The sequence below is a fragment of the Tachypleus tridentatus genome, chromosome 1 (genome assembly GCF_004210375.1).
Source record: "Tachypleus tridentatus isolate NWPU-2018 chromosome 1, ASM421037v1, whole genome shotgun sequence".
NCBI classification, from domain to species: Eukaryota; Metazoa; Arthropoda; class Merostomata; order Xiphosura; family Limulidae; genus Tachypleus; species Tachypleus tridentatus.
This window is the reverse complement of record NC_134825.1, coordinates 10,662,071-10,688,697: the sequence shown is the minus strand read 5'-3', so window position 1 is coordinate 10,688,697 and position 26,627 is coordinate 10,662,071. Positions and strand designations below refer to the sequence as shown.

The 26,627-nt window shown below is 32.4% G+C and overlaps 1 protein-coding gene across 1 annotated transcript in view; it reads left to right on the top strand.

Moving 5' to 3' along the window:
• The first annotated feature begins 467 nt into the window (after positions 1–467).
• The window catches only part of LOC143224242 (alpha-catulin-like), a 111,304-nt gene continuing 85,144 nt past the window's right edge, over positions 468–26,627 (top strand). Inside the window, exons 1-9 of the mRNA XM_076452681.1 lie at positions 468–487; positions 890–1,029; positions 1,393–1,485; positions 1,958–2,238; positions 11,403–11,453; positions 17,048–17,236; positions 18,004–18,081; positions 18,835–18,957; positions 23,058–23,141. Of these exons, the coding sequence (XP_076308796.1) occupies positions 468–487; positions 890–1,029; positions 1,393–1,485; positions 1,958–2,238; positions 11,403–11,453; positions 17,048–17,236; positions 18,004–18,081; positions 18,835–18,957; positions 23,058–23,141 (1,059 nt within the window). The remainder of the gene's footprint in view (positions 488–889; positions 1,030–1,392; positions 1,486–1,957; positions 2,239–11,402; positions 11,454–17,047; positions 17,237–18,003; positions 18,082–18,834; positions 18,958–23,057; positions 23,142–26,627) is intronic.

Genomic DNA, 26,627 nt, shown 5'->3' with positions numbered 1-26,627 from the left:
TTTATCACTTTATCATGCACCTCGATACAGCACTTAGAGTATTACTACAGCCATTTTATCACTTTATCATGCACCTCGATACAGCACTCAGAGTATTACTACAGACATTTTATCACTTTATCATGCACCTCGATACAGCACTGAGAGTATTACTACAGACATTTTATCACTTTATCATGCACCTCGATACAGCACTGAGAGTATTACTACAGACATTTTATCACGTTATCATGCACCTCGATACAGCACTCAGAGTATTACTACAGACATTTTATCACTTTTTCATGCATCTCGATACAGCACTCAGAGTATTACTACAGACATTTTATCACGTTATCATGCACCTCGATACAGCACTCAGAGTATTACTACAGACATTTAAACACTTTATCATGCACCTCGATACAGCACTCGGAGTATTACTACAGACATTTTATCACTTCGATACATTTTTCGTTGATTCCATAATGAATGTTAATCTAGCAGGGTACTTTCTGTCTATGGTGTTAAAGTATCATTCACATTCTAGTACATTAACTATAATTGGTATCATATTTTCTCTTGTCCAATATTATTCCCTGAAACCTGTTAGACCTTCTTCCCTCTTGTTTTTATCAAGAGCTGTTTTAATGCTCAAGAAAATCATTTCATATAATACTTTCTCTGGAATAGAGGGCAGCACAGTTCCTTTCCAGTTGTACTCAGCAATGTTTTCTTTTGTTTGGAATTAAGCACAAAGTCACACATTGGACTATTTGTGTTCTGCCTACCAAGGGTATCAAAACCCGGTTTTTAGCGTTGTGAGTCCGCAGGCGTACCGCTGTACCACTGGGAGGCTAGGTTTTCTTTTTGTATAATTTAATAATTATAACTTTTATCTGGTGCCTAGGGTGCGTTGCTGTACTCTTCCGGGTATCATTGCATATTCGTATTCAGTAACCCAGAATTATGAATTTATAATTGGATTACATGAGCTGTTTTATTTTGAACTTTACACAGGGTGCGCAGCCTTGTGGTTAGTTCGCCAGAGTATGAATTTGTAGGTTCAGCATTCAAATTTTAGTATATCATAAAAAAAAATCGCGCTTTGCACTTCAAAGCCGTGAGTGCGTTATAAGAATTACTGTAAAATCCCATTATTTGGCATTATAACAGTTTTCAAATAGTTGGAAGTGGATGGTGGTGACTAACTACCTTCCCCCACTTCAAAATTAGGGATGGCTATGGCTATCTCATGTAGCACTAAACGAATCAAACATAAAACCTATACAGTAAGGTGGATTAGAAAGGATGGAACCACTGATAAACCTATACGTTTAGATTCCGTTAGAATAACTTATCAATTTCAACCTGAGACGATTATAACCAATTGTTTCTCTTCGTATTTGGTAGGTTTGCAAACTGTTGCATCACGTGGCTATGACCGAAGCTTTACAAGTGTCTTCCAAGCACGTGGACTATTGTCTCAAAGTCTACGGAGCACAGGTAAGCACCGTTAACAAAGAAATTAGAATATTTAAACCCCCAATCGTTTACCTACAGCGAACAAACAACTAATCGAAGACGAGTTAATATATTACATGGAGCATGATTGGTCGTTTAATGTTTGGAATTATGTGAGTTGGTTATTTATATTGCACTTTTGTCTGTCATTGCACTTTTGTCTGTCTCATTTAACCTATCTTTAAATAATTTTGATTGTGTTAAATAACAGTTTTAATCATAAATATTAACCAGGTACAATTAATTATAGTTTGATTTAAAAGTCAAACTTCCTTCAGAGGTTTGAGTCTTGTTACTGAAGTATTGATTTTTTAGGGGGAAAGAATCTTCAAACTTTTCATTGAGATCGCTGCTTAACTGTACATTGTTATCTAGTTTTGATAAACACCTACCAAGATATGACAGAAACAAGCATAAGCTACACCACGATGTACCTACACTTGGTTATTAATAGAGACAAGGCTTATCACGCTGCGGGCTTTACATATCTCTCTGGCAGGTCCTGAATGCGTGCCACACCTCTACCTACATCCCACTAGCAAGATTGCCAGAGAAAACTTTGACGTCTTCTCAGATATGTGGCAATCGCTCGTGAATGACGTAGCTAGCATATCTTGCGATATTGCAGAGATGTATCTTCGAGAAAACCCTCGGAGGCCGCCGGAAAAACCTCCTGAGGAACAGCCGGAGAAGCTGCCTACACCAACAGTTTCTACTTCTCAGACAAAGCCTGTTGTAAGTCCTTAACTTTTTTTACAATTCCAATTATTTTGTCCGGAAATTATCTACAAGGACTTTATATCCATGTAGAGTAAAACTGTACATTAGCGCGGTTATTTGACGACAGACATGGAAACGGATATTCAATTACCATAATTTGTATCACTATAGATGGTAAAACGTCCTTCACAAACGTTGTTCTATAAGACGTAAGAATAGAATAATAATATAAGGTAGTTGAATGTTTGTCAGATTTCACCGACACAACTGTTAACTCGGTACGTGAAAACCTTTATCAAATTTAACAAACATAACTGTTAATCTTTGCCCAGACCTAGTTAATCCAGAGAACTTGTGAGTGAAAACAGAAAAGAACACGCAATTATGTGAACAGCACTATATCTGCTATATTCGTTGCGGACAGGACAATTTTGCACAATACCACAGCTCATCAGGTCGGCTGGGAAACGATAGATGTAAGGGTAATCAAAGCATAATTGATATATATCACCTCTCGCATAAAGAAAGATTGTAATGGTGTGATCTTCACGAACTAACTAGTGTTTATTATCAGTTTTATTTAAGACATTGACAACTCAATTAATAACCCAATATTATGTGTTAATATACTTTATTTCTTACATTAATTATTTACTATCATTTTAACTTGAAATAATTCTCATTATAAATCAAAAGAATTGGCAAAATGGAAAAACACTTTTTCCCTAGAGTATACTAAAGTTTGAACACCTTTCAACCATGTGCACATACTGAACTGACGGTCCCTTCGGATTTACAACACAAAATCAGGAATTCGATTCCCCTCGGTGGGCTCAGCAGATAGCCCGACGTGGCTTTGCTATAAGAAAACAAATACACACACTAAACTGACGGAACTATTAACGTGGTAGAACTGAACGCATACGCAGAATTATTTGAATGATACAGTTTTCATTTGGATACACTTAAGAGACACAATTCTTAGCTTGTTTTTGTTTATACAAGGCTTCTACGGACGTATTTAACTCACAAACACATGAGCTTTATAATATATGAACCGTTTTATTTAAACGTTTTAATAACAGAACGTGCTTTATAATTTTAGATAGAAATATGAAACGAAACCTATGAATCTGTAAGTTTCTAGTTCATTCTTCCGACGTATTGAACAGGTGTTTGGACGCATCATGATTCAGTGTATAATTTACAGAGTTAACATGTTAATATTTAAAGTAACAGTTTACAGATTGTATTGTTTCACTATATGAACAGAAATACAATTACATCAAAACACTTGATTAGAATATTGTAGTATTCACCCTTTCATGTTGAATCTAAAAACTTAAGTAATGGTCTCTACATCTTACTGGTCACTCTACTGTTCAAAAAACTAGTCACAGACTTTCAAGTTTTTGCCATTCGAACACGTATTTAAAACTAAGGTTATATGTGTTTCATATCTTAAAGAACATTTAAGTTCTTTCAAATGATGGTTTCCACCTTCAGAGAGAAGTTAATTTGTAGATTTATCGAATTTGAATATTTAAAATACCAGTTTTCGCCTTTGAACTGTTCTCGTGGTAACACATTCAAAATAACAAACTATAACATTAGTTAAAGAAGTAGCTAATAATTCAAGATAACAAACTACAACATTAGTTAAAGAAGTAGCTCATAATTCAAGATAACAAACTACAACATTAGTTAAAGAAGTAGCTAATAATTCAAGATAACAAACTACAACATTAGTTAAAGAAGTAGCTAATAGTTCAAGATAACAAACTACAACATTACTTAAAGAAGTAGCTCATAATTCAAGATAACAAACTACAACATTAGTTAAAGAAGTAGCTAATAATTCAAGATAACAAACTACAACATTAGTTAAAGAAGTAGCTCATAATTCAAGATAACAAACTACAACATTAGTTAAAGAAGTAGCTAATAATTCAAGATAAACTATAAGATTAGTTAAAGAAGTAGCTAATAGTTCAAGATAACAAACTATAACATTAGTTAAAGAAGTAGCTAATAATTCAAGATAACAAACTACAACATTAATTAAAGAAGTAGCTAATAATTCAAGATAACAAACTACAACATTAGTTAAAGAAGTAGCTCATAATTCAAGATAACAAACTATAACACTAGTTAAAGAAATAGCTCATAATTCAAGATAACAAACTACAACATTAGTTAAAGAAGTAGCTAATAGTTCAAGATAACAAACTACAACATTAGTTAAAGAAGTAGCTCATAATTCAAGATAACAAACTATAACATTAGTTAAAGAAGTAGCTCATAATTCAAGATAACAAACTACAACATTAGTTAAAGAAGTAGCTCATAATTCAAGATAACAAACTACAACATTAGTTAAAGAAGTAGCTCATAATTCAAGATAACAAACTATAACATTAGTTAAAGAAGTACTAATAATTCAAGATAACAAACTACAACAATAGTTAAAGAAGTAGCTAATAATTCAAAATAACAAACTACAACATTAGTTAAAGAAGTAGCTAATAATTCAAGATAACAAACTACAACATTAGTTAAAGAAGTAGCTAATAGTTCAAGATAACAAACTATAACATTAGTTAAAGAAGTAGCTAATAATTCAAGATAACATACTACAACATTAGTTAAAGAAGTAGCTAATAATTCAAGATAACAAACTACAACATTAGTTAAAGAAGTAGCTAATAGTTCAAGATAACAAACTACAACATTAGTTGAAGAAGTAGCTAATAGTTCAAGATAACAAACTACAACATTAGTTAAAGAAGTAGCTAATAGTTCAAGATAACAAACTACAACATTAGTTAAAGAAGTAGCTAATAATTCAAGATAAACTATAAGATTAGTTAAAGAAGTAGCTCATAATTCAGGATAACAAACTACAACATTAGTTAAAGAAGTAGCTAATAATTCAAGATAAACTATAAGATTAGTTAAAGAAGTAGCTCATAATTCAAGATAACAAACTATAACATTAGTTAAAGAAGTAGCTCATAATTCAAGATAACAAACTAGAACATTAGTTAAAGAAGTAGCTCATAATTCAAGATAACAAACTATAACATTAGTTAAAGAAGTAGCTAATAGTTCAAGATAACAAACTACAACATTAGTTAAAGAAGTAGCTAATAGTTCAAGATAACAAACTATAACATTAGTTAAAGAAGTAGCTAATAGTTCAAGATAACAAACTACAACATTAGTTAAAGAAGTAGCTCATAATTCAGGATAACAAACTACAACATTAGTTAAAGAAGTAGCTAATAATTCAAGATAAACTATAAGATTAGTTAAAGAAGTAGCTCATAATTCAGGATAACAAACTACAACATTAGTTAAAGAAGTAGCTAATAATTCAAGATAAACTATAAGATTAGTTAAAGAAGTAGCTAATAGTTCAAGATAACAAACTACAACATTAGTTAAAGAAGTAGCTAATAGTTCAAGATAACAAACTATAACATTAGTTAAAGAAGTAGCTAATAGTTCAAGATAACAAACTACAACATTAGTTAAAGAAGTAGCTAATAATTCAAGATAAACTATAAGATTAGTTAAAGAAGTAGCTCATAATTCAGGATAACAAACTACAACATTAGTTAAAGAAGTAGCTAATAATTCAAGATAAACTATAAGATTAGTTAAAGAAGTAGCTAATAGTTCAAGATAACAAACTACAACATTAGTTAAAGAAGTAGCTAATAGTTCAAGATAACAAACTATAACATTAGTTAAAGAAGTAGCTAATAATTCAAGATAACAAACTATAACATTAGTTAAAGAAGTAGCTAATAATTCAAGATAAACTATAAGATTAGTTAAAGAAGTAGCTCATAATTCAAGATAACAAACTATAACATTAGTTAAAGAAGTAGCTCATAATTCAAGATAACAAACTAGAACATTAGTTAAAGAAGTAGCTCATAATTCAAGATAACAAACTATAACATTAGTTAAAGAAGTAGCTAATAGTTCAAGATAACAAACTACAACATTAGTTAAAGAAGTAGCTAATAGTTCAAGATAACAAACTACAACATTAGTTAAAGAAGTAGCTAATAATTCAAGATAAACTATAAGATTAGTTAAAGAAGTAGCTCATAATTCAGGATAACAAACTACAACATTAGTTAAAGAAGTAGCTAATAATTCAAGATAAACTATAAGATTAGTTAAAGAAGTAGCTCATAATTCAAGATAACAAACTATAACATTAGTTAAAGAAGTAGCTCATAATTCAAGATAACAAACTAGAACATTAGTTAAAGAAGTAGCTCATAATTCAAGATAACAAACTATAACATTAGTTAAAGAAGTAGCTAATAGTTCAAGATAACAAACTACAACATTAGTTAAAGAAGTAGCTAATAGTTCAAGATAACAAACTATAACATTAGTTAAAGAAGTAGCTAATAGTTCAAGATAACAAACTACAACATTAGTTAAAGAAGTAGCTCATAATTCAGGATAACAAACTACAACATTAGTTAAAGAAGTAGCTAATAATTCAAGATAAACTATAAGATTAGTTAAAGAAGTAGCTCATAATTCAGGATAACAAACTACAACATTAGTTAAAGAAGTAGCTAATAATTCAAGATAAACTATAAGATTAGTTAAAGAAGTAGCTAATAGTTCAAGATAACAAACTAGAACATTAGTTAAAGAAGTAGCTAATAGTTCAAGATAACAAACTATAACATTAGTTAAAGAAGTAGCTAATAGTTCAAGATAACAAACTACAACATTAGTTAAAGAAGTAGCTAATAATTCAAGATAAACTATAAGATTAGTTAAAGAAGTAGCTCATAATTCAGGATAACAAACTACAACATTAGTTAAAGAAGTAGCTAATAATTCAAGATAAACTATAAGATTAGTTAAAGAAGTAGCTAATAGTTCAAGATAACAAACTACAACATTAGTTAAAGAAGTAGCTAATAGTTCAAGATAACAAACTATAACATTAGTTAAAGAAGTAGCTAATAGTTCAAGATAACAAACTACAACATTAGTTAAAGAAGTAGCTAATAATTCAAGATAACAAACTATAACATTAGTTAAAGAAGTAGCTAATAATTCAAGATAAACTATAAGATTAGTTAAAGAAGTAGCTCATAATTCAAGATAACAAACTATAACATTAGTTAAAGAAGTAGCTCATAATTCAAGATAACAAACTAGAACATTAGTTAAAGAAGTAGCTCATAATTCAAGATAACAAACTATAACATTAGTTAAAGAAGTAGCTAATAGTTCAAGATAACAAACTACAACATTAGTTAAAGAAGTAGCTCATAATTCAAGATAACAAACTATAACATTAGTTAAAGAAGTAGCTCATAATTCAAGATAACAAACTAGAACATTAGTTAAAGAAGTAGCTCATAATTCAAGATAACAAACTATAACATTAGTTAAAGAAGTAGCTAATAGTTCAAGATAACAAACTACAACATTAGTTAAAGAAGTAGCTAATAGTTCAAGATAACAAACTATAACATTAGTTAAAGAAGTAGCTAATAGTTCAAGATAACAAACTACAACATTAGTTAAAGAAGTAGCTAATAATTCAAGATAACAAACTATAACATTAGTTAAAGAAGTAGCTAATAGTTGAAGATAACAAATTACAACGTAGCTAATAGTTCAAGATAACAAACTACAACATTAGTTAGAGAAGTAGCTAATAGTTCAAGATAACAAACTACAACATTAGTTAAAGAAGTAGCTAATAGTTCAAGATAACAAACTACAACATTAGTTAAAGAAGTAGCTAATAGTTCAAGATAACAAACTACAACATTAGTTAAAGAAGTAGCTAATAGTTCAAGATAACAAACTACATCATTAGTTAAAGAAGTAGCTCATAATTCAAGATAACAAACTACAACATTAGTTAAAGAAGTAGCTAATAATTCAAGATAACAAACTACAACATTAGTTAAAGAAGTAGCTCATAATTCAGGATAACAAACTACAACATTAGTTAAAGAAGTAGCTAATAATTCAAGATAAACTATAAGATTAGTTAAAGAAGTAGCTCATAATTCAGGATAACAAACTACAACATTAGTTAAAGAAGTAGCTAATAATTCAAGATAAACTATAAGATTAGTTAAAGAAGTAGCTAATAGTTCAAGATAACAAACTACAACATTAGTTAAAGAAGTAGCTAATAGTTCAAGATAACAAACTATAACATTAGTTAAAGAAGTAGCTAATAGTTCAAGCTAACAAACTACAACATTAGTTAAAGAAGTAGCTAATAATTCAAGATAACAAACTATAACATTAGTTAAAGAAGTAGCTAATAGTTGAAGATAACAAATTACAACGTAGCTAATAGTTCAAGATAACAAACTACAACATTAGTTAGAGAAGTAGCTAATAGTTCAAGATAACAAACTACAACATTAGTTAAAGAAGTAGCTAATAGTTCAAGATAACAAACTACAACATTAGTTAAAGAAGTAGCTAATAGTTCAAGATAACAAACTACAACATTAGTTAAAGAAGTAGCTAATAGTTCAAGATAACAAACTACAACATTAGTTGAAGAAGTAGCTAATAGTTGAAGATAACAAACTACATCATTAGTTAAAGAAGTAGCTCATAATTCAAGATAACAAACTACAACATTAGTTAAAGAAGTAGCTAATAATTCAAGATAACAAACTACAACATTAGTTAAAGAAGTAGCTCATAATTCAGGATAACAAACTACAACATTAGTTAAAGAAGTAGCTAATAATTCAAGATAAACTATAAGATTAGTTAAAGAAGTAGCTCATAATTCAGGATAACAAACTACAACATTAGTTAAAGAAGTAGCTAATAATTCAAGATAAACTATAAGATTAGTTAAAGAAGTAGCTCATAATTCAAGATAACAAACTATAACATTAGTTAAAGAAGTAGCTCATAATTCAAGATAACAAACTAGAACATTAGTTAAAGAAGTAGCTCATAATTCAAGATAACAAACTATAACATTAGTTAAAGAAGTAGCTAATAGTTCAAGATAACAAACTACAACATTAGTTAAAGAAGTAGCTCATAATTCAAGATAACAAACTATAACATTAGTTAAAGAAGTAGCTCATAATTCAAGATAACAAACTAGAACATTAGTTAAAGAAGTAGCTCATAATTCAAGATAACAAACTATAACATTAGTTAAAGAAGTAGCTAATAGTTCAAGATAACAAACTACAACATTAGTTAAAGAAGTAGCTAATAGTTCAAGATAACAAACTATAACATTAGTTAAAGAAGTAGCTAATAGTTCAAGATAACAAACTACAACATTAGTTAAAGAAGTAGCTAATAATTCAAGATAACAAACTATAACATTAGTTAAAGAAGTAGCTAATAGTTGAAGATAACAAATTACAACGTAGCTAATAGTTCAAGATAACAAACTACAACATTAGTTAGAGAAGTAGCTAATAGTTCAAGATAACAAACTACAACATTAGTTAAAGAAGTAGCTAATAGTTCAAGATAACAAACTACAACATTAGTTAAAGAAGTAGCTAATAGTTCAAGATAACAAACTACAACATTAGTTAAAGAAGTAGCTAATAGTTCAAGATAACAAACTACAACATTAGTTGAAGAAGTAGCTAATAGTTCAAGATAACAAACTACATCATTAGTTAAAGAAGTAGCTCATAATTCAAGATAACAAACTACAACATTAGTTAAAGAAGTAGCTAATAATTCAAGATAACAAACTACAACATTAGTTAAAGAAGTAGCTCATAATTCAGGATAACAAACTACAACATTAGTTAAAGAAGTAGCTAATAATTCAAGATAAACTATAAGATTAGTTAAAGAAGTAGCTCATAATTCAGGATAACAAACTACAACATTAGTTAAAGAAGTAGCTAATAATTCAAGATAAACTATAAGATTAGTTAAAGAAGTAGCTCATAATTCAAGATAACAAACTATAACATTAGTTAAAGAAGTAGCTCATAATTCAAGATAACAAACTAGAACCTTAGTTAAAGAAGTAGCTCATAATTCAAGATAACAAACTATAACATTAGTTAAAGAAGTAGCTAATAGTTCAAGATAACAAACTACAACATTAGTTAAAGAAGTAGCTCATAATTCAAGATAACAAACTAGAACATTAGTTAAAGAAGTAGCTAATAGTTCAAGATAACAAACTATAACATTAGTTAAAGAAGTAGCTCATAATTCAAGATAACAAACTATAATATTAGTTAAAGAAGTAGCTCATAATTCAAGATAACAAACTATAACATTAGTTAAAGAAGTAGCTAATAGTTCAAGATAACAAATTATAACATTAGTTAAAGAAGTAGCTAATAGTTCAAGATAACAAACTACAACATTAGTTAAAGAAGTAGCTAATAGTTCAAGATAACAAACTACAACATTAGTTAAAGAAGTAGCTAATAGTTCAAGATAACAAACTATAACATTAGTTAAAGAAGTAGCTAATAGTTCAAGATAACAAACTATAACATTAGTTAAAGAAGTAGCTAATAGTTCAAGATAACAAATTACAACGTAGCTAATAGTTCAAGATAACAAACTACAACATTAGTTAGAGAAGTAGCTAATAGTTCAAGATAACAAACTACAACATTAGTTAAAGAAATAGCTAATAGTTCAAGATAACAAACTACAACATTAGTTAAAGAAGTAGCTAATAGTTCAAGATAACAAACTACAACATTAGTTAAAGAAGTAGCTAATAGTTCAAGATAACAAACTCGAACTTAAAACATTTTCACTCGCTGAACTAGTTTCTTGATGTAACAATGTTGCTTCTAGGAACATTAATTACCTACAACTCTAGGCTGTCAATAATGCAAATGTAGAATATTTGAATATTGTTTTTCTCGTAATTTCTCAGATAAGATTTCAAGAAGATGTAGTTTTTTTAAATTTTAGTTGTGATGTTCGTCAACATTTAGGGATGTTGGAACACGTGTTCAAACTATTTTCATAGTGAAATCATTATGATTTGACGTTATATACCAAGTAAAGATATGAAGTTAAAATTAATGAATTAACACCCTTTACTAGTGATATGAATGTTTATTGGTTGTTTTTAACACTGTTTTTCGTGAAGTGAATGTTTGTCATCGTTGTTGTTCGTTTGTCTTTTCCAGAAGCAAGTCTCCATCACCAAACCGACTAAACCTGCGAAGGTGGAAACGGAGGTACGACATCTTAATATAGTTCATATTTATTCATAATATAACAAGGTAAAATTTGTTAAACACATTTATAAACAACATACGATTTTGTTGAGAACAAAATTATGTTTTATATTTATAGTATCGTTACACTCAACAAAATGGTTGTTTGGGCATGGTCAGATGGTTAGGGTGCTTGACTGACAATCTGAGGATTGCAGGTTAGAATTCCGTCACGCCAAATATGCTCGCCCTTTCAACCGTGGGGCGTTATAATATTATGATCAATCCCACTATTTGTTGGTAAAAGAGTAGCCCAAGAGTTGGCGGTGGGTGGTGATGACTATCTGCCTTCCCTCTAGTCTTACACTGCTAAATTAGGGACGCTTAGCGCAGATAGCCCTCGTGTAGCTTTGCGCGAAATTAAAAACAACAACAACAACAAATACATCCTCAGTGGTAACTTTGACGACAAAAGTACCAAATAAAACTTTACGTATTTAGACTAAGACTACATCACACGTTAATAGCTTGGTAGAATTTCTGAGCCTATCTTATCTTTTGAACTTGATTTCATCATTAATGAGTTCCAACTCACTTTGGGTAACAACTTGAAACTTGAAAGAAACTATATCTCACAATACTGCTCCATTCATACATTGTGTGCACCCCACTGGTACATTGTAAGTCTACGGATTTACAAAGCTGAAATCAGGGGTCCGATTCCCCTCAGTGGACTCAGTAGATAGCCCGATGTGGCTTTGCTATAAGAAAACACACACACAAACACACTCATAAATTGTGAACTACCTAAAATAATTCTAATATACATAAACGACATCAAAGTTTCCATTCAACAAATTTTCTTGGTGGTTTTCTCTACCGAGCCCTAATGCATATAGATTGATTTACATCTTGTTTCTTTTTGTCTTTAGCTGTTCTGTTACTGGTAGAGTCTTTTCTAGATAGATGATACGTTGACGGCTCTAACTCTGATAATCCTCTGGAAGTATTCCACACAGGAATTCTTGGTTCCTTGGTTGGTTCAGGCTTCAATGATAATATCTTCCCTAGAGTTATGATGTTAACTGGTCTCCTTCACCAACTCATTTCCAAAGACGATTATTCCAGATGACCTTTGGCTCGAGTTACTTGTACTCCAAACTTCTACTTAACCTTGAGTTTTTTTTAATCTCCTGCGAAGAGAATTATTCAACCATACCATGTTATCTTCATGACATCACGTTTTACCAAAACTTGCAGCACAACTTCACCACAAGACATTTCTAATCTTTCCTGGGTGAAGTGATGTATGACTTCAGAAAATCCATTCTCTTTCATGACATTCTGCAATATTTGGTACCACTGTGAATCGATGTGATTATCTTACTTCTTGTTGGTTCAATGACCAGTATCACTGGTTTCAGTGAATGCTCACCCTCTGATATAGTAATTGCCAAATGAAGTAAAGAGGTTTCTTCATCACAGAAGTTATCCGAAGATAGTCGAAGCTTATATTCGTATCTTTATAAGAAGAGAGTTCCCAAAATGCACTCTTTCTTGGTGTCCATTATTTAGACATCATAAGACAGAGAATAATTTCCTACAATAAGCGTGACTTTCAATTTTTCTTGTGTTTGAATATCTTGTCCGCTTGTTATTAGTATCAAATCTTCTTCTTTATTCATCTCTTGGGGGGGGGAATTCTACATTTTTATTAGTAAATAGGGTCGACAATCGTCGCTGTGTAACCAATGTCAACAAACATACTGCAAAGTTTTCCATTAATAAGTCCGTGGAATCCCTAATGATTTTTTTTTCAAATAATGAGCCTATTTCTATATCTTGGCTAGATAAAGTATTTGTAACAATTGATTCTATACAACTCAGCTGTAATGGCTATATCTCCTACGACTAAACAGTCACCTTTATGTGGTACTCTCTGTTACAGGCTTTTATTCCATACTAACTTTGTAGTTCCTTGCAACACTTGAAGCACTTTTGATTCATTGAAAGTAGTTGTCTGGCTTATTCTTTCCCTTCTTCTAGACTAATATTAAGCAAAATTCGTATTCTTACACTCCAGAATCTAATATTCCCGTAAATAGGTGGAATCCATGTTGTTATACCACAGAATCCCGTTAATCTCGGTGGTCCTGACTCCAGTTTATTTACAACTTTGAGGGATTCCAAAACAATCGTACACCCTGCTTCAGCTCAATTAACATAATCCGTTTCTTATAATATCTATAAAGTGCTAACGATTCCAATGTCTACGTAAGATAGGTGTATGAGCCTTCCATAATGTTCTGCAAATTTGGTTCAATTGTATTCTTTTTCTGTAATATGACATTCCGAACTTGTTGGACAAAGTGGCTACAGGTGCTTGGTGGTAATTAGGACTCTCAGCTGGAAGGCTACTTGACTTAGTCAAAACTGGTTCTTTTAAATAGGCGGCACGATGGATGGCCTGTTATTCTACAGTGAAATGTACCTTTGAATCATAGAATGTTGGTTTCTTAACTTATCTGTTAAACTGTGAAAATGGATTCAGTAATGTCATGGCTCTAGAAGTCCGTAAAGATCCCTAAATAACTGGTGGTATAGCAGTAGTGGTAAAACTGGTGGTATAGAAGTAGTGGTAAAACTGGTGGTATAGAAGTAATAGTAAAACTGGTGGTATAGAAGTAGTGGTAAAACTGGTGGTATAGAAGTAATGGTAAAACTGGTGGTATAGAAGTAGTGGTAAAACTGGTGGTATAGAAGTAGTGGTAATGGGTGAAGACGAAATAAATTCTCTTCTATCCATATCTAATAGTAGATGATGTTTTTGGTTGAAAAGTTGGGGCAAATACAGAAGTAATTCGTTTTCTAGATGTTCAGTTCTCTCACCAATGTTCAGTTCTCTCATCAATATTCAGTTCTCTCACCAATGTTCAGTTCTCTCATCAATATTCAGTTCTCTCACCAATGTTCAGTTTTACAGTCTTTACTTTACCTTTCACTTCGTTAATTTTCTTATTAAAGTCTTCTCATACATTTTCAGTGTTAGAGCTGTAATCTCTTTCTGTAAATTTTGTTTGTTTGTTTGTTTTTGAATTTCGCACAAAGCTACTCGAAGGCTATCTGTGCTAGCCGTCCCTAATTTAGCAGTGTAAGACGAGAGGGAAGGCAGCTAGTCATCACCACCCACCGCCAACTCTTGGGCAACTCTTTTACCAACGAATAGTGAGATTGCTCGTCACATTATAACGCCCCCACGGCTGAAAGGGCGAGCATGTTTGGCGCGACGGGGATTCGAGCCCACGACCCTCAGATTACGAGTCGCACGCCTTAACACGCTTTTTCTGTAAATATCCGATATTCATCAGTCTGGTCTTCTGTCTGAATTATATGTGATTTTAATTTTTACTTAAATAGTTCATCTGTTTATTTTAATCATATTCTAATTTTAAACCTCATAGGTTTCATTAGGTTTCACTATTTGACCACTGGTTTCCATCTTCAACGGATGAAGTTTAGTGAAAACTATATTGTAGTTCTGTTTCATTTCCACCAAATAATTTCACTTCTGATACTAAATTCTGTGACGAAATTCTCTTGAATTATCTGGTAGAAATAATTCAACGCCGAGTCCATTTAAACGAAAATAATTTATCTCTTCGCTTAACTTTGGAACAAACTCAAACGCTGTTGTAACTTGTATGTCTGAGTTTTTATCAACTCTAGACAGTGTATTAAACGACGTAAAAGTTAAGTTCTATGTATAAATTAGCGAGATAGCTAATTTGGGTTCACTCTTTAATTAAACAACGCATCCAACTGTAACTCAGCTGTAACTAGCGATTCACGTTACATTTTAGAACTTTATGTCACATCCTCGGAATAAGACTTTATATCGCATCTTTAGAGCTTTCTAAAAGTCATAAACCTAATCTACCTTCATGAATTCTGTTATCGTCAAGGAACTGCAGTCTACTTTGACACCTTTTTGTAGCTTAAAATAATATTCTATTTTCTAATCTTCGCAACTTAACCCTAGTGAAGTTTTCTTTATTCGTGAATAAAGATTATTACATGTTTTAATTTTTCTGTTTTTCATGTTTTATCATAATCGACGATATTCTATATTATATGTTCTCGACTAATAGCTACTAGAAGGATTGTGTCATGACAGATAATCAGAACATGAAACTGGACATTATAGAATCGGTTGGCAAGCATCATAACAGATAATCAGAACATGAAACTGGACATTATAGAATCGGTTGACAAGCATCATAACAGATATTTAAATCATGAAACTAGTTGTGTAGAGCATGGTTTAGAAAGCACTAAACTATACCATAACAGGTATTTTGATAAAACTGTCAATCTACTGACTAGTGGAAGTTATTTGACTGAAGGAATATGTGGTAGAATAACAAACGAAACTACTGGTAACACGTGCTAATGAAAAGCATGAGTGGTTTCAATGGTATAAAAACATTGAAGTTTTTTAAAGAGAGGTAAGTTAAACATTCCTTATGTTTTCATCTAACTTTATATAACTAATAATTATAATCTATTAGGAACAAAGATAAATGTTTCATTAATATAAAATTAGTTCACTACAAACTAATAGTAATGAATTTCAAAGTGATTATTAAAATAATTTACTGCTAGAATTTAATTGTATCATATATTTTATTACAAAAATAGACCAATGTGAATATATTACATGTAATACCATGTTTGTCACTTTATTATTGGAGCAACACAGATATGTTAATTACTTGTGAAGGTTATTTAGTTTTCTCTAAACATTAACGCTAGCCGTGTAATAATCTTACATTTCATATCACTCTGGTAGTGATATTTAGATAAAACTTTACAAGTAGTTAACATAATGATATCATATTTAGCAATACCACCTGCTTAATGTTATTTGAGCCCCGCATGGCCAAGCGTGTTAAGGCGTGCGATTCGTAATCTGAGTGTCGCGGGGTCGCATCCCCGTTGCGCCAAACATGCTCGCCCTTTCAGCCGTGAGGGCGTTATAATGTGACGGTCAATCCCATTATTCGTTGGTACAAAAGTAGCCCAAGAGTTGGCGGTGGGTAGTGATAGCTGCTGCCTTCTCTAGTCTTACACTGCTAAATTAGGGACGACTAGCACAGATAGCCTTCGAGTAGCTTTGTGCGAAATTCAATAACAAACAAACAAACAATGTTATTTGTTACGTAGTACTGTTAGATTGGTTTAATTTGTTTTGAATTTCACGCAAAGCTACAAAGGCTATCTCTTCTAGCCACCTCTAATTTAACAGTATAAGACTAGAGGGAAGGCAGGTAGTTATCGCCACCCACCACCACTTGGGCAACCTTTTTATCAACTAAAAGTGGTATTGATCATCACATTATAACGCCCTTACAGCTAAAAAGAACGAATATGTTTGATGTGGCGGGAATTTGAGTCCGCTATCTTCAGATTACGAATCATTGCCCTAACCTTCTGACCACGGTGGGTCATTATTGTCAGATTTGATCTTATCATGTTAGTGACTTGTGAAAAGTTGTATACTATATTTAGAGTTTTATGTTGGAAAATATTAGTCTATATTTTTATTGTATTTAAAGGAAAAAGAAAAAATTGAAAAGGTTGGCTTGGAGATGAAAAGCCTGACTTCTGAAATGGACGCCGAAACTGAGAAGCACCTTACCGAAGAAAACGACAATGATATTGTCCGGAGAGGACGAGGGATGTCCCAGATGGCGTTCTCGGTTTACCAGTTTACCAGGGGAGAGGGCGAGCTGAAAACAACTCAAGTGAGCATGTTTAATGCGATCCAGAGTGCTGGACAAAGCCTGAGGATAGCCACAACTCGTTTACTTCTTTATAACAACCACATAAAAACCATTACAGATTTGTTTGGTTCTTTTCAGTCAAAAGCCGTAAACGTTCGATGTGGTTTTCCTCAAGCTCGTGAGGGGCGAAAACTTTTGTAAATCAATTAAATATTTTGATTTTTAGTCGCTTTATTGTGAAACAATTTGGCACATGAATGACATAAATAATTGTTTGGTAAGAACGAAAACAACCATCAGCTTGTTATTCTGGACGAAAAGTAATTTGTACATGTATATAAATTATTCAGAAATGTCTTAACAAACTGTCTTTTGTAACACGAACACGTCCAGTGTTTAGTACTAACTACATGCCGTAATGCCATACAAAATATATAAAATATTTAGTTAAACTCTTGATATCTGGTTACTTTGAAAACATTTAATACTTCAGAAGGTAATGTATTTACATCAAATGAATGTAAACATCGCCTATTAATATTTGTGTTTTAATTCGACCATTTTGTGAATATATACTGTTTATTTCCGATGTTTTGGCTTTGACTTTAAGTAATAATTTTGCCAATGTGAGATATATATCTTAGATTTGCATCTTGACATTAAATCAATGATATACGTCATGAAAGTTATTGAACAGTCGAATGGGCTCGAGCCTTCAGCTATTCTGAATGTCATAAACATTTATTTCCTTTTTCTTCTTCAAATTCGTTACATTTTTATGATTCCAGGACCTCTTCACTCAGGCTGAAATATTTGCTGAGGAAGCCAATAAATTGTATAAAGACATACGTCAATTCTCCTATCAGGTATTAAAGATAAACATGTTTTTTATTTAAACAACTATTTTAACAAGGACTATTAAATTTATTTGAAATCTGGAGGTCTATAAACAACACACCAGATAAGTTTACATTTTAATCTTGGTATATGGACTTAAATCTACCCTAATATCTTAAGTTAGCAAGAGCTCGTGAACAACTGTAGAATTACGACCGAAAACGTCGATAGGAATGTGAGTACCTTATTAATGAATTAATACACTGCATGTGGAATAAGAGTTGGTTTCATAACTTTTCGTACGGCTCCGAAAGTAGGTAGATATACTAATTACATGGGTTAATTATAAGTTCTGATGTATTCAAGAAGCTTCATGTGATCAGATGTTATCGATGAGTTCTAGTTAAAACTATCAGAAGATATATGAACTTTTTATACATGTACCAAAATTCGTGTCCAAGAAAAATCACATTGTTTACTGTTTATTTATACATTACTCCAAATTACGATAGTTAAGAAAGGAAATTTCAGTATCGTATAAATAATGCCTAGACATATTAACATAATTAGAAAATTAACTATTTAAGCAAACATAAATGTAGTTGTTGTCTTATTCGCCCCTGGAAATAGGATGACAGACAGTAATAAGTTCATGAGAGATTGTCTCTTAGCTTATTTTTTCTTGAAAGTATTTCTTTATAAGCAGCTTACTATAATAGATAGAGAACAACATTTTGAAACATAACTAATTTACAAACTTACAACATAACCTATAATTTCAGGTTCCTGGTGGACCACAGAAGAAGGAGCTGCTAGAAAACCTTGATAAAGTTCCAACTTACGTCCAACAGCTTCAGTTTACAGTCAGGAGTCCAACTGTCGGGAAAGCAGCTACCTTCACTAAGGTACTGAGTGTTTAACCAATCGTAGAACTTTACCTTCACTAAGGTACTGAGTGTTTAACCAATCGTACAACTCTACCTTCACTAAGGTACCGAGTGTTTAACCAATCGTAGAATTCTACCTTCACTAAGGTACTGAGTGTTTAACCAATCGTAGAACTCTACCTTCATTAAGGTACTGAGTGTTTAACCAATCGTAGAACTCTACCTTCACTAAGGTACTGAGTGTTTAACCAATCGTTGAACTTTACCTTCACTAAGGTACTGAGTGTTTAACCAATCGTAGAACTTTACCTTCACTAAGGTACTGAGTGTTTAACCAATCGTAGAACTCTACCTTCACTAAGGTACTGAGTGTTTAACCAATCGTAGAACTCTACCTTCACTAAGGTACTGAGTGTTTAACCAATCGTTGAACTCTAAATCACTGGCTAATGCTCTTCTCAGTTTTCGCGCAAGTGCTTACGAATATTGTTTCTTTCTTTAGTCCTAGCTAACGTTGAACGTAATAATTTAAAATAAATTGAATACACGATCATCTGATCACCCATGCATGAATCTAACAAATTGGCTCTAATGACTCCAAGACTAAACAACACCGTTCTCAAAGGGAAAAGCTGGACGCTACGTTATATTCAGTGAATATTTTTGTTAATTACATAATCTTCAAGTTTAACAGTGTGTGAGACGGGTGTTTTCGCTGTATTAGGTCTCCAAGCTAATGACAGTTAACTGTATTTCATTTGCAAATATTAATGTAATATTAACAGCTTTTGAAAGTAAGAATGAATATTGAAATGACGTATTCACGTTGAGATTTGATGATTAAAAGTCTAATGATGTGCTCGTTGTCTAAGAAATGTTCTATAAATTGGTGGATTTATATCCTTGCGTTTTGGTATAAAAATTTCCTATTACTTGAGGTCCCCGTCTTTAAGCATGCATGTGTATGTATAATAATATGAGACAAAGATAATATAATATAATATAATATAATGTAATATAATGTAATGTAATATAATGTAATGTAATGTAATGTAATGTAATATAATATAATATAATATAATATAATGTAATATAATGTAATGTAATATAATATAATATAATATAATGTAATGTAATGTAATGTAATGTAATGTAATGTAATATAATATAATATAATATAATATAATATAATATAATATAATATAATATAATATAATATAATAATATAATATAAAAGCAAAACCCAAACACTCAAGTTTGCGATAAATGACATCCAAGTGAACATAAACAAACCCAAGTTAACAGTATAATGCTAGGCTTGGGACGTTCACCTAAACCTAATTCATTGGTAAATCAGCATTGGATATGCATTACGTTATCAACCAGTATTCAGTAGGCCTTTCATTCTCCTGAACACTGATGATGTGCATTACGTTATGAACCAGTATTCAGTAGGCCTTTCATTCTCCTGAACAATGATGATGTGCATTACGTTATCAACCAGTATTCAGTAGGCCTTTCATTCTCCTGAACAATGATGATGTGCATTACGTTATCAACCAGTATTCAGTAGGCCTTTCATTCTTCTGAACACTGATGATATGCATTACGTTATCAACCACTATTCAGTGGGCCTTTCATTCTCCTGAGCACTGATGACATGCATTACGTTATCAACCAGTATTCAGTAGGCCTTTCATTCTCCTGAACATTGATGATATATGACAACATTCGTGAATGCCAATAATTTTTTGAAAGAAACATGCTGTATTAGTTTCTATTTTTGATATATAATATCATAAAGTTACCACTGATTCCTTGTCTCTTTCATTATTTATAACATTGCGTTTTCACTGATGTCACAAGTGTATCGGATGTGTATCGCAACTGTGAGCTAGCTTCCGCATAAGTTCTATGTCACTAACTATTTCATATAGAATCTATATTATAGATATATCTTAATCATAAAGATGTCATATTTGTGGATCATTTTCGTTTTATTCAGTACGCATTAAGTGACACAACTGAATATTCGCGTAATGAGACTTCTTCACAGAATTATCAGGTTTTTATACAAGAATTCCCACTTGTACGGCTTTAAATAAGTTAACTCACGAAACCATTGGACGAGTTCCAGTTTACCAGTCGCTCCCTGCAATTAGTATATTTGAAACAGAGAAATCTGGCGATTTGAATCAGCCTTAAAAAATTACTTTAATATGCAAACATGCAGTGATTTATCAATTAGATTCCATGTAAGTTTAGTGTTATCCATAAATTAAGGTAGGGTTATGCCCTACACTGCTGGTCAAAATCTTAAGGCTAATGAACATAAAGAAACAAATATGCATTTTGTGTTGCTAGACTCAACCACTTATCTAAGTAGAGCTTCGAAAGATGAAAATAAGAAAAGGGAAAATAAAATCAAAAAACTTTTAACATTTAATAGGAAAATGTGAACATTATGAAATTAGTTTACATACCAGCTGGTCAAAAGTTTAAGACCATACCAAAACGGAGTCCTTAACAGGGTATAAAATGCTCTACAACAGATCTCAGTAGTGAGTTGCACGGCCGTCATTGCGATTAACTTCGAACATTCGTTTTGGCATGGGCTGTATGAGCGTTTTCAGAAAGCTGGCTGGAATGTTATTCCAAGTGGTGAAGATGGCTTCACGATGATCATACACTTTTGGAATTGACGTCCATTTTTATAGACTTCCCTTGCCATCTACCCCCAAACATTTGGATGGTCCAAAAATCGCTTTATTTGCCATGAAAAAGTCCTTTGTCCTTTGGGCATTGTGGATTGCAGCGTTGTCCTTCTGAAAGATCCAGTCATTTCCACAGAAGCGAGGGCCTTCAGTCAATAAGGATGCTCTCTCCATCATGCCAGTGTAGCCAGCTGCTGTTTGATGCCCCTGTATAACCTGAAGCTCCATTGTTCCATGGAATGAGAAAGCACCCCAGATCATGATGGAACCTTCTCCACTGAGTCGTGTAGAAAATGTGTCCAGTGGGATATTCTTATCGTGCCAGTTACACTGGAAGCCATCTGGATCATTTAGGTTAAATCTTCCACTTTTCTCCGTCCCATGTTTGGTGCTTTTCAGCAAAGTTTAACGGAGCTGTTTCATGTTGTGGAAGAAAGTGTGGCCTTTGAAGACGTTTAAGGTTTTTATAGCCTTTCTCTTGCAGATACTGTCTTATTGTTCTTGAGCTGCATTCTGTGTCTGTAAGGTCCTTTTTCTGGTTTGACGATCGGCTGGTGTCTTGCCGTACAGCCCGTCAAATCCTTCTGCTCAACGTCGACGATATTTTCTTGAGCCGACCAATTGAAATTCTCCTTCCGTATCTCTCAAGGTTTTTTAAGAAATTTGCAACAGCAGTTTTACTACGCCCAATCTCACCAGCGATGGCACGTTGAGAGAGACCTTGGTTTTGTAGCTCGACAATTCTACCACGTTCAAACTCTGTCAACTTTTTAGCCTTTGCCATGTTTTTACCCTATATAACACAGAAGATGTCAGTAGGAGATGTTGACAACAATAATGCTTGAACACAAATGACTAAATTTCGTTACATGTTTACCGATTAACGCTTCGTTTCAGTACGGTCTTAAACTTTTGACCAGCTAGTTTTTAGACTAATTTCATAGTGTTTATATTTTCCCTATTAAATGCTAAAAAGGTTTTTTATTTTTATTTTCTTATTTTCATCTTTCGAATCTCTACTCAAATAAGCAAAATGCATATTTTTTCTTTATGTTCATTGGCCTAAAGATTTCGGCCAGCAGTGTAATACTACTTACGAAGCAGGTACTTGTTTCCATGGTAATTATAAAATAACAATGATATGCGATGGATATAACAGTGAAACACTTTAAATGTGTATTTTAAAACGGTTGGTATGGGTAGAAAAGCCGTTTTAAATATATACTTTTCTCTTCAAGTGGGTTTTCTCGTCATCACGGACTTTTAATGTGTTGTCGAAATGATTTACATTCTCACAAGTATTACTTAACAGATATATGGTTGAGATTTTATATCTATTAACTTATTTGTTCGTCTAATAAGGATTAAAACATTTTTCCCCGTTCCGGAACTGTTGTTTCACAGGTAGACAACGTGATTCAAGGGACGAAAAACTTAATGAATGTGGTTTCTAAAGTCGTCACCACAAGTCTTGTCTGCGCATCAAAGGTAAGAACGTTTCCTTCTTCCCCAACACGATCCCCCCCAAAACAAAAACAATTACACATTAATATATAATTCAAGTGAAAAAAAACTGACGTTTTATGGGAGTTTATTGAGATAGCTAGAAGAAGAAGAAATGTCTGCAAATCTACAGTTTTCCCAACTCCACTGTTCGTTTGTATATTTCCTTCAGCAGGTGATTCTGGTCTTATAACTGTTGTCCCTAAAACACTGTTCAAGTAAATAATGTATATTTTGTTTAATTGTTTGTTGTGTTGTTTAGTCTTACAACAGTTCAACAGCATGAGAGCAGGTTGTGCAATCTTGTCCCTTATTACAGTAACGTATTGGAAGCTCAACAGAGAACAAAGAAACGATGAAACTGTACCAGATGTAAACGAACCAGATAAGACTGAGAGAAATAATCCAATTATTACTTATGTTTATTTAGTGAACGTGTTTCAGCACGAACAGTTTATTATAACAATATGTCGGTAAACAACGACTTGAAAGCGTAGTGAAGTGACTTACGTTTGAGGAAAATACTTTGTATTTCGACAGAATCGTTGGACTGCCTTCTTCATACCCCGTACAAAGATAAACCGATGTTCTATCGAAACTTGTTAACATGTTTCCCTCAAATGTACATTACTCAATTATGCTTGTAAACAGTTGTTTGTCAGTTTATTATAATGTTAGCGTGATGTTCCTCTCTCCTCAAGTAAGAATAGTTTACACTAAGTTTTACACTAACTATATCTGTAACATTTACTTGTTTTATCAGACACAAGTGGGCCGGTAGGGCCAAGTGCGTTAGGCACTCGACTCGTAATCTGAGAGTCGCGGGTTCAAATCCTCCGTCGTACCAAACATGCTCGTCCTGCCAGATGCGGGGCGTTATAATGTGACGGTAAAAAAAAACAAAACAGAAATAAATAACTATTTTTCAAATGAGTTCGAGAAAAAGTTTGTTACGACACAAGTTTGACAATGAATATTTTACTTTATTAGTGTTAATTAGTGTACTATTTTTTAGTGATATTTTGGCCATAATTTCAATAATATCTGACACGATTAAACTAGCTCAGAAGATTTAAATTGATCCTAAATCAAGTTAACAGTATAAAATAATATCTACAGTAGAATTATATAATAACTGGTTTATAAACACATAAACACCCGTGATTACGTCTATACAATATCATCAATTTCATGTATCATTGCATTATAACAAAACAATTTTAGGTCCTCGTCATGTCGTCACAGTCGTCACACTATATCGTCTCGTCCGGTCATGCTCTGACCACCGTGTATCTTGACAGTACCCATGCAGAGTATTTTTCCATCGCAAACATCTTTGTTATAAGAATGTCACGTATAAAGCGCACTCATCTTTCTTGCAGCTTTTCATCAGCCATCTAGCATACAAAGATGGCGGTTTCCCAATATTTATTTCAACAGTTCAGTCACAAAAAAAAAGCCACAGGCATTGTGCAAAATAACACGAATACCCGTTTTGTTCATTATTTACATAATGTATGCAAAGGATGAACAAATATATCACGTGCACATGTGAAATGTTACACTTTTATAGACTGGGATATTTCTTTATTGCTTTTGCATGCTCATACCTTGGGCACGCGGACAATTTTTTCAGTAAATTTTGTGTTCATAGATTTTCATCTGTTACAAGATACTACATTTTACTCACCATGGCTCAGGTATGACATTTTGCAAGTTTCTTTGTGGATAGTCCTGAAACCCCAAGTTGATCCAGCTTCCCTAGTTTTTCAATGCGAGTAAGTACATGGCATACCCCGTCTTGGAAATTCTAACTCTCCGATGTGAATATATTTTATGATCTGAGCGTATGAATATTTTGCGTCGGATTGTTACTTACCTTTCCAAAAGCGCTAAGTTTTTGGCAGTAACAACACGTTACTCACGCTACGCCAGGGAAATGTCAAAATGTAGTTCTGATACATTCCGTTTTACTGTAACTTTATATTGGCTGCATATGTCACGTAAATTTTAATTTGCATATTCATGTTGTTTTAGAAAGTGAACCAATAAGGACGTTGATGCAAATTTAAACATATTTGAGATGTTGCTAAATTTCAAGATAATACAAAACAAACAAACAAACTTGGTTGGGATGTATTTTCAATAAACACACCCGTTGTTATTGACAATAGTGAGAATTCACACCCTAAGAGGTGTAAATATAGAAAAATAAAAAATTCATACTCGTAATAATTATGTAAAGGTGTAAATTTAATAATGGATTGGAAGTAATTTAAGTATGGTTTGAATATATAAAATATTTTAACACAATCATCTAGAAGACCTAGACAATTGGATGTCAATAGTATTGTCAAAGTTGTCTTCTTTCTGTTGATTGATTTGTTTTTTTTTGTTTTTTTGTTTTCTGAGAAAATTGAGAAAAGTAGCACAAGTCTCTCTGGCTAGGTCTTCTAAACATGTTTTAATTTCTAAGGTTGGAATGTACCTAGGTGCTATTGCAAAGTTAAGTCATTTGTTAGGTAGATGTATCTCATCTGTGTTTAATTGTCGGTCGGATCTGTTAATTATGAGGTTAGTCAACGGTTTGTCGTGTTGGTGTCTTTTCTGTTGTTTGCATCTTAGTTTTCTAGTTTTTTTTGTTGTGGCAGATCTTTTGTCTCTGTCGTTCCTAGTGTTGATTTGGTTTTATGTTTCGTTGTATAATTCCGTAAATCTCTGGGTTTAATGCAGCATGCTAGTTGATGGTTCAGGTTCATTTTTTTGTTTTTTAAGTCATGTAGTTCTTTGTATTTTGTTTGTTCAACATGGCTTTAAGTAGTTTTTTCAGTAAATTTTGGATAATGTTTGTGTATTTATTAAAATTTTTTGATAGTTTTAACTTTACAAAATTACGGGTTAGTTGTTCCTTTTCTACATTGTTGAATAAAATAGATGTCATTTCTTCACCATTTTGCACACCACAAATATACGGCATCCCCAAACCTCATAAACCAGATTGTCCACTACGACCAGTAATGTCCACATATGAATCGTTTAATTACAATCTTGGTTAATACATAGCATGGGCATTTTCCAAATATGTAACATCAGCCAGCTCATTCATCAAAGACTTCTTCAATTTCAAATCTAACCTTAATCAGCTTAATCTATAAAGCCTTAATGGCCAGTTTCGATGTTATATCCCTCTTTACATAAGTTCCAAACCACTGAAGCCTGAAAGATAGCCTTAGAACTCTGTATCCGAGACCTTAACCCAACGATAAACATCTCCCAGCAACCAGTTAGCAAACCATCATATGAATTCACCACGATGAAGACAAACTTCATGTTCAACAACCAAAACTATATACAAAAACAAATGGCCTAAGCATGGGCAGCCCAGTATCACCAGTTCTAGTCAATATTTTTTGTGACACAAATTGAAACACAAGCAATTAACACAGCATTACATCCACCACTATACTGGTA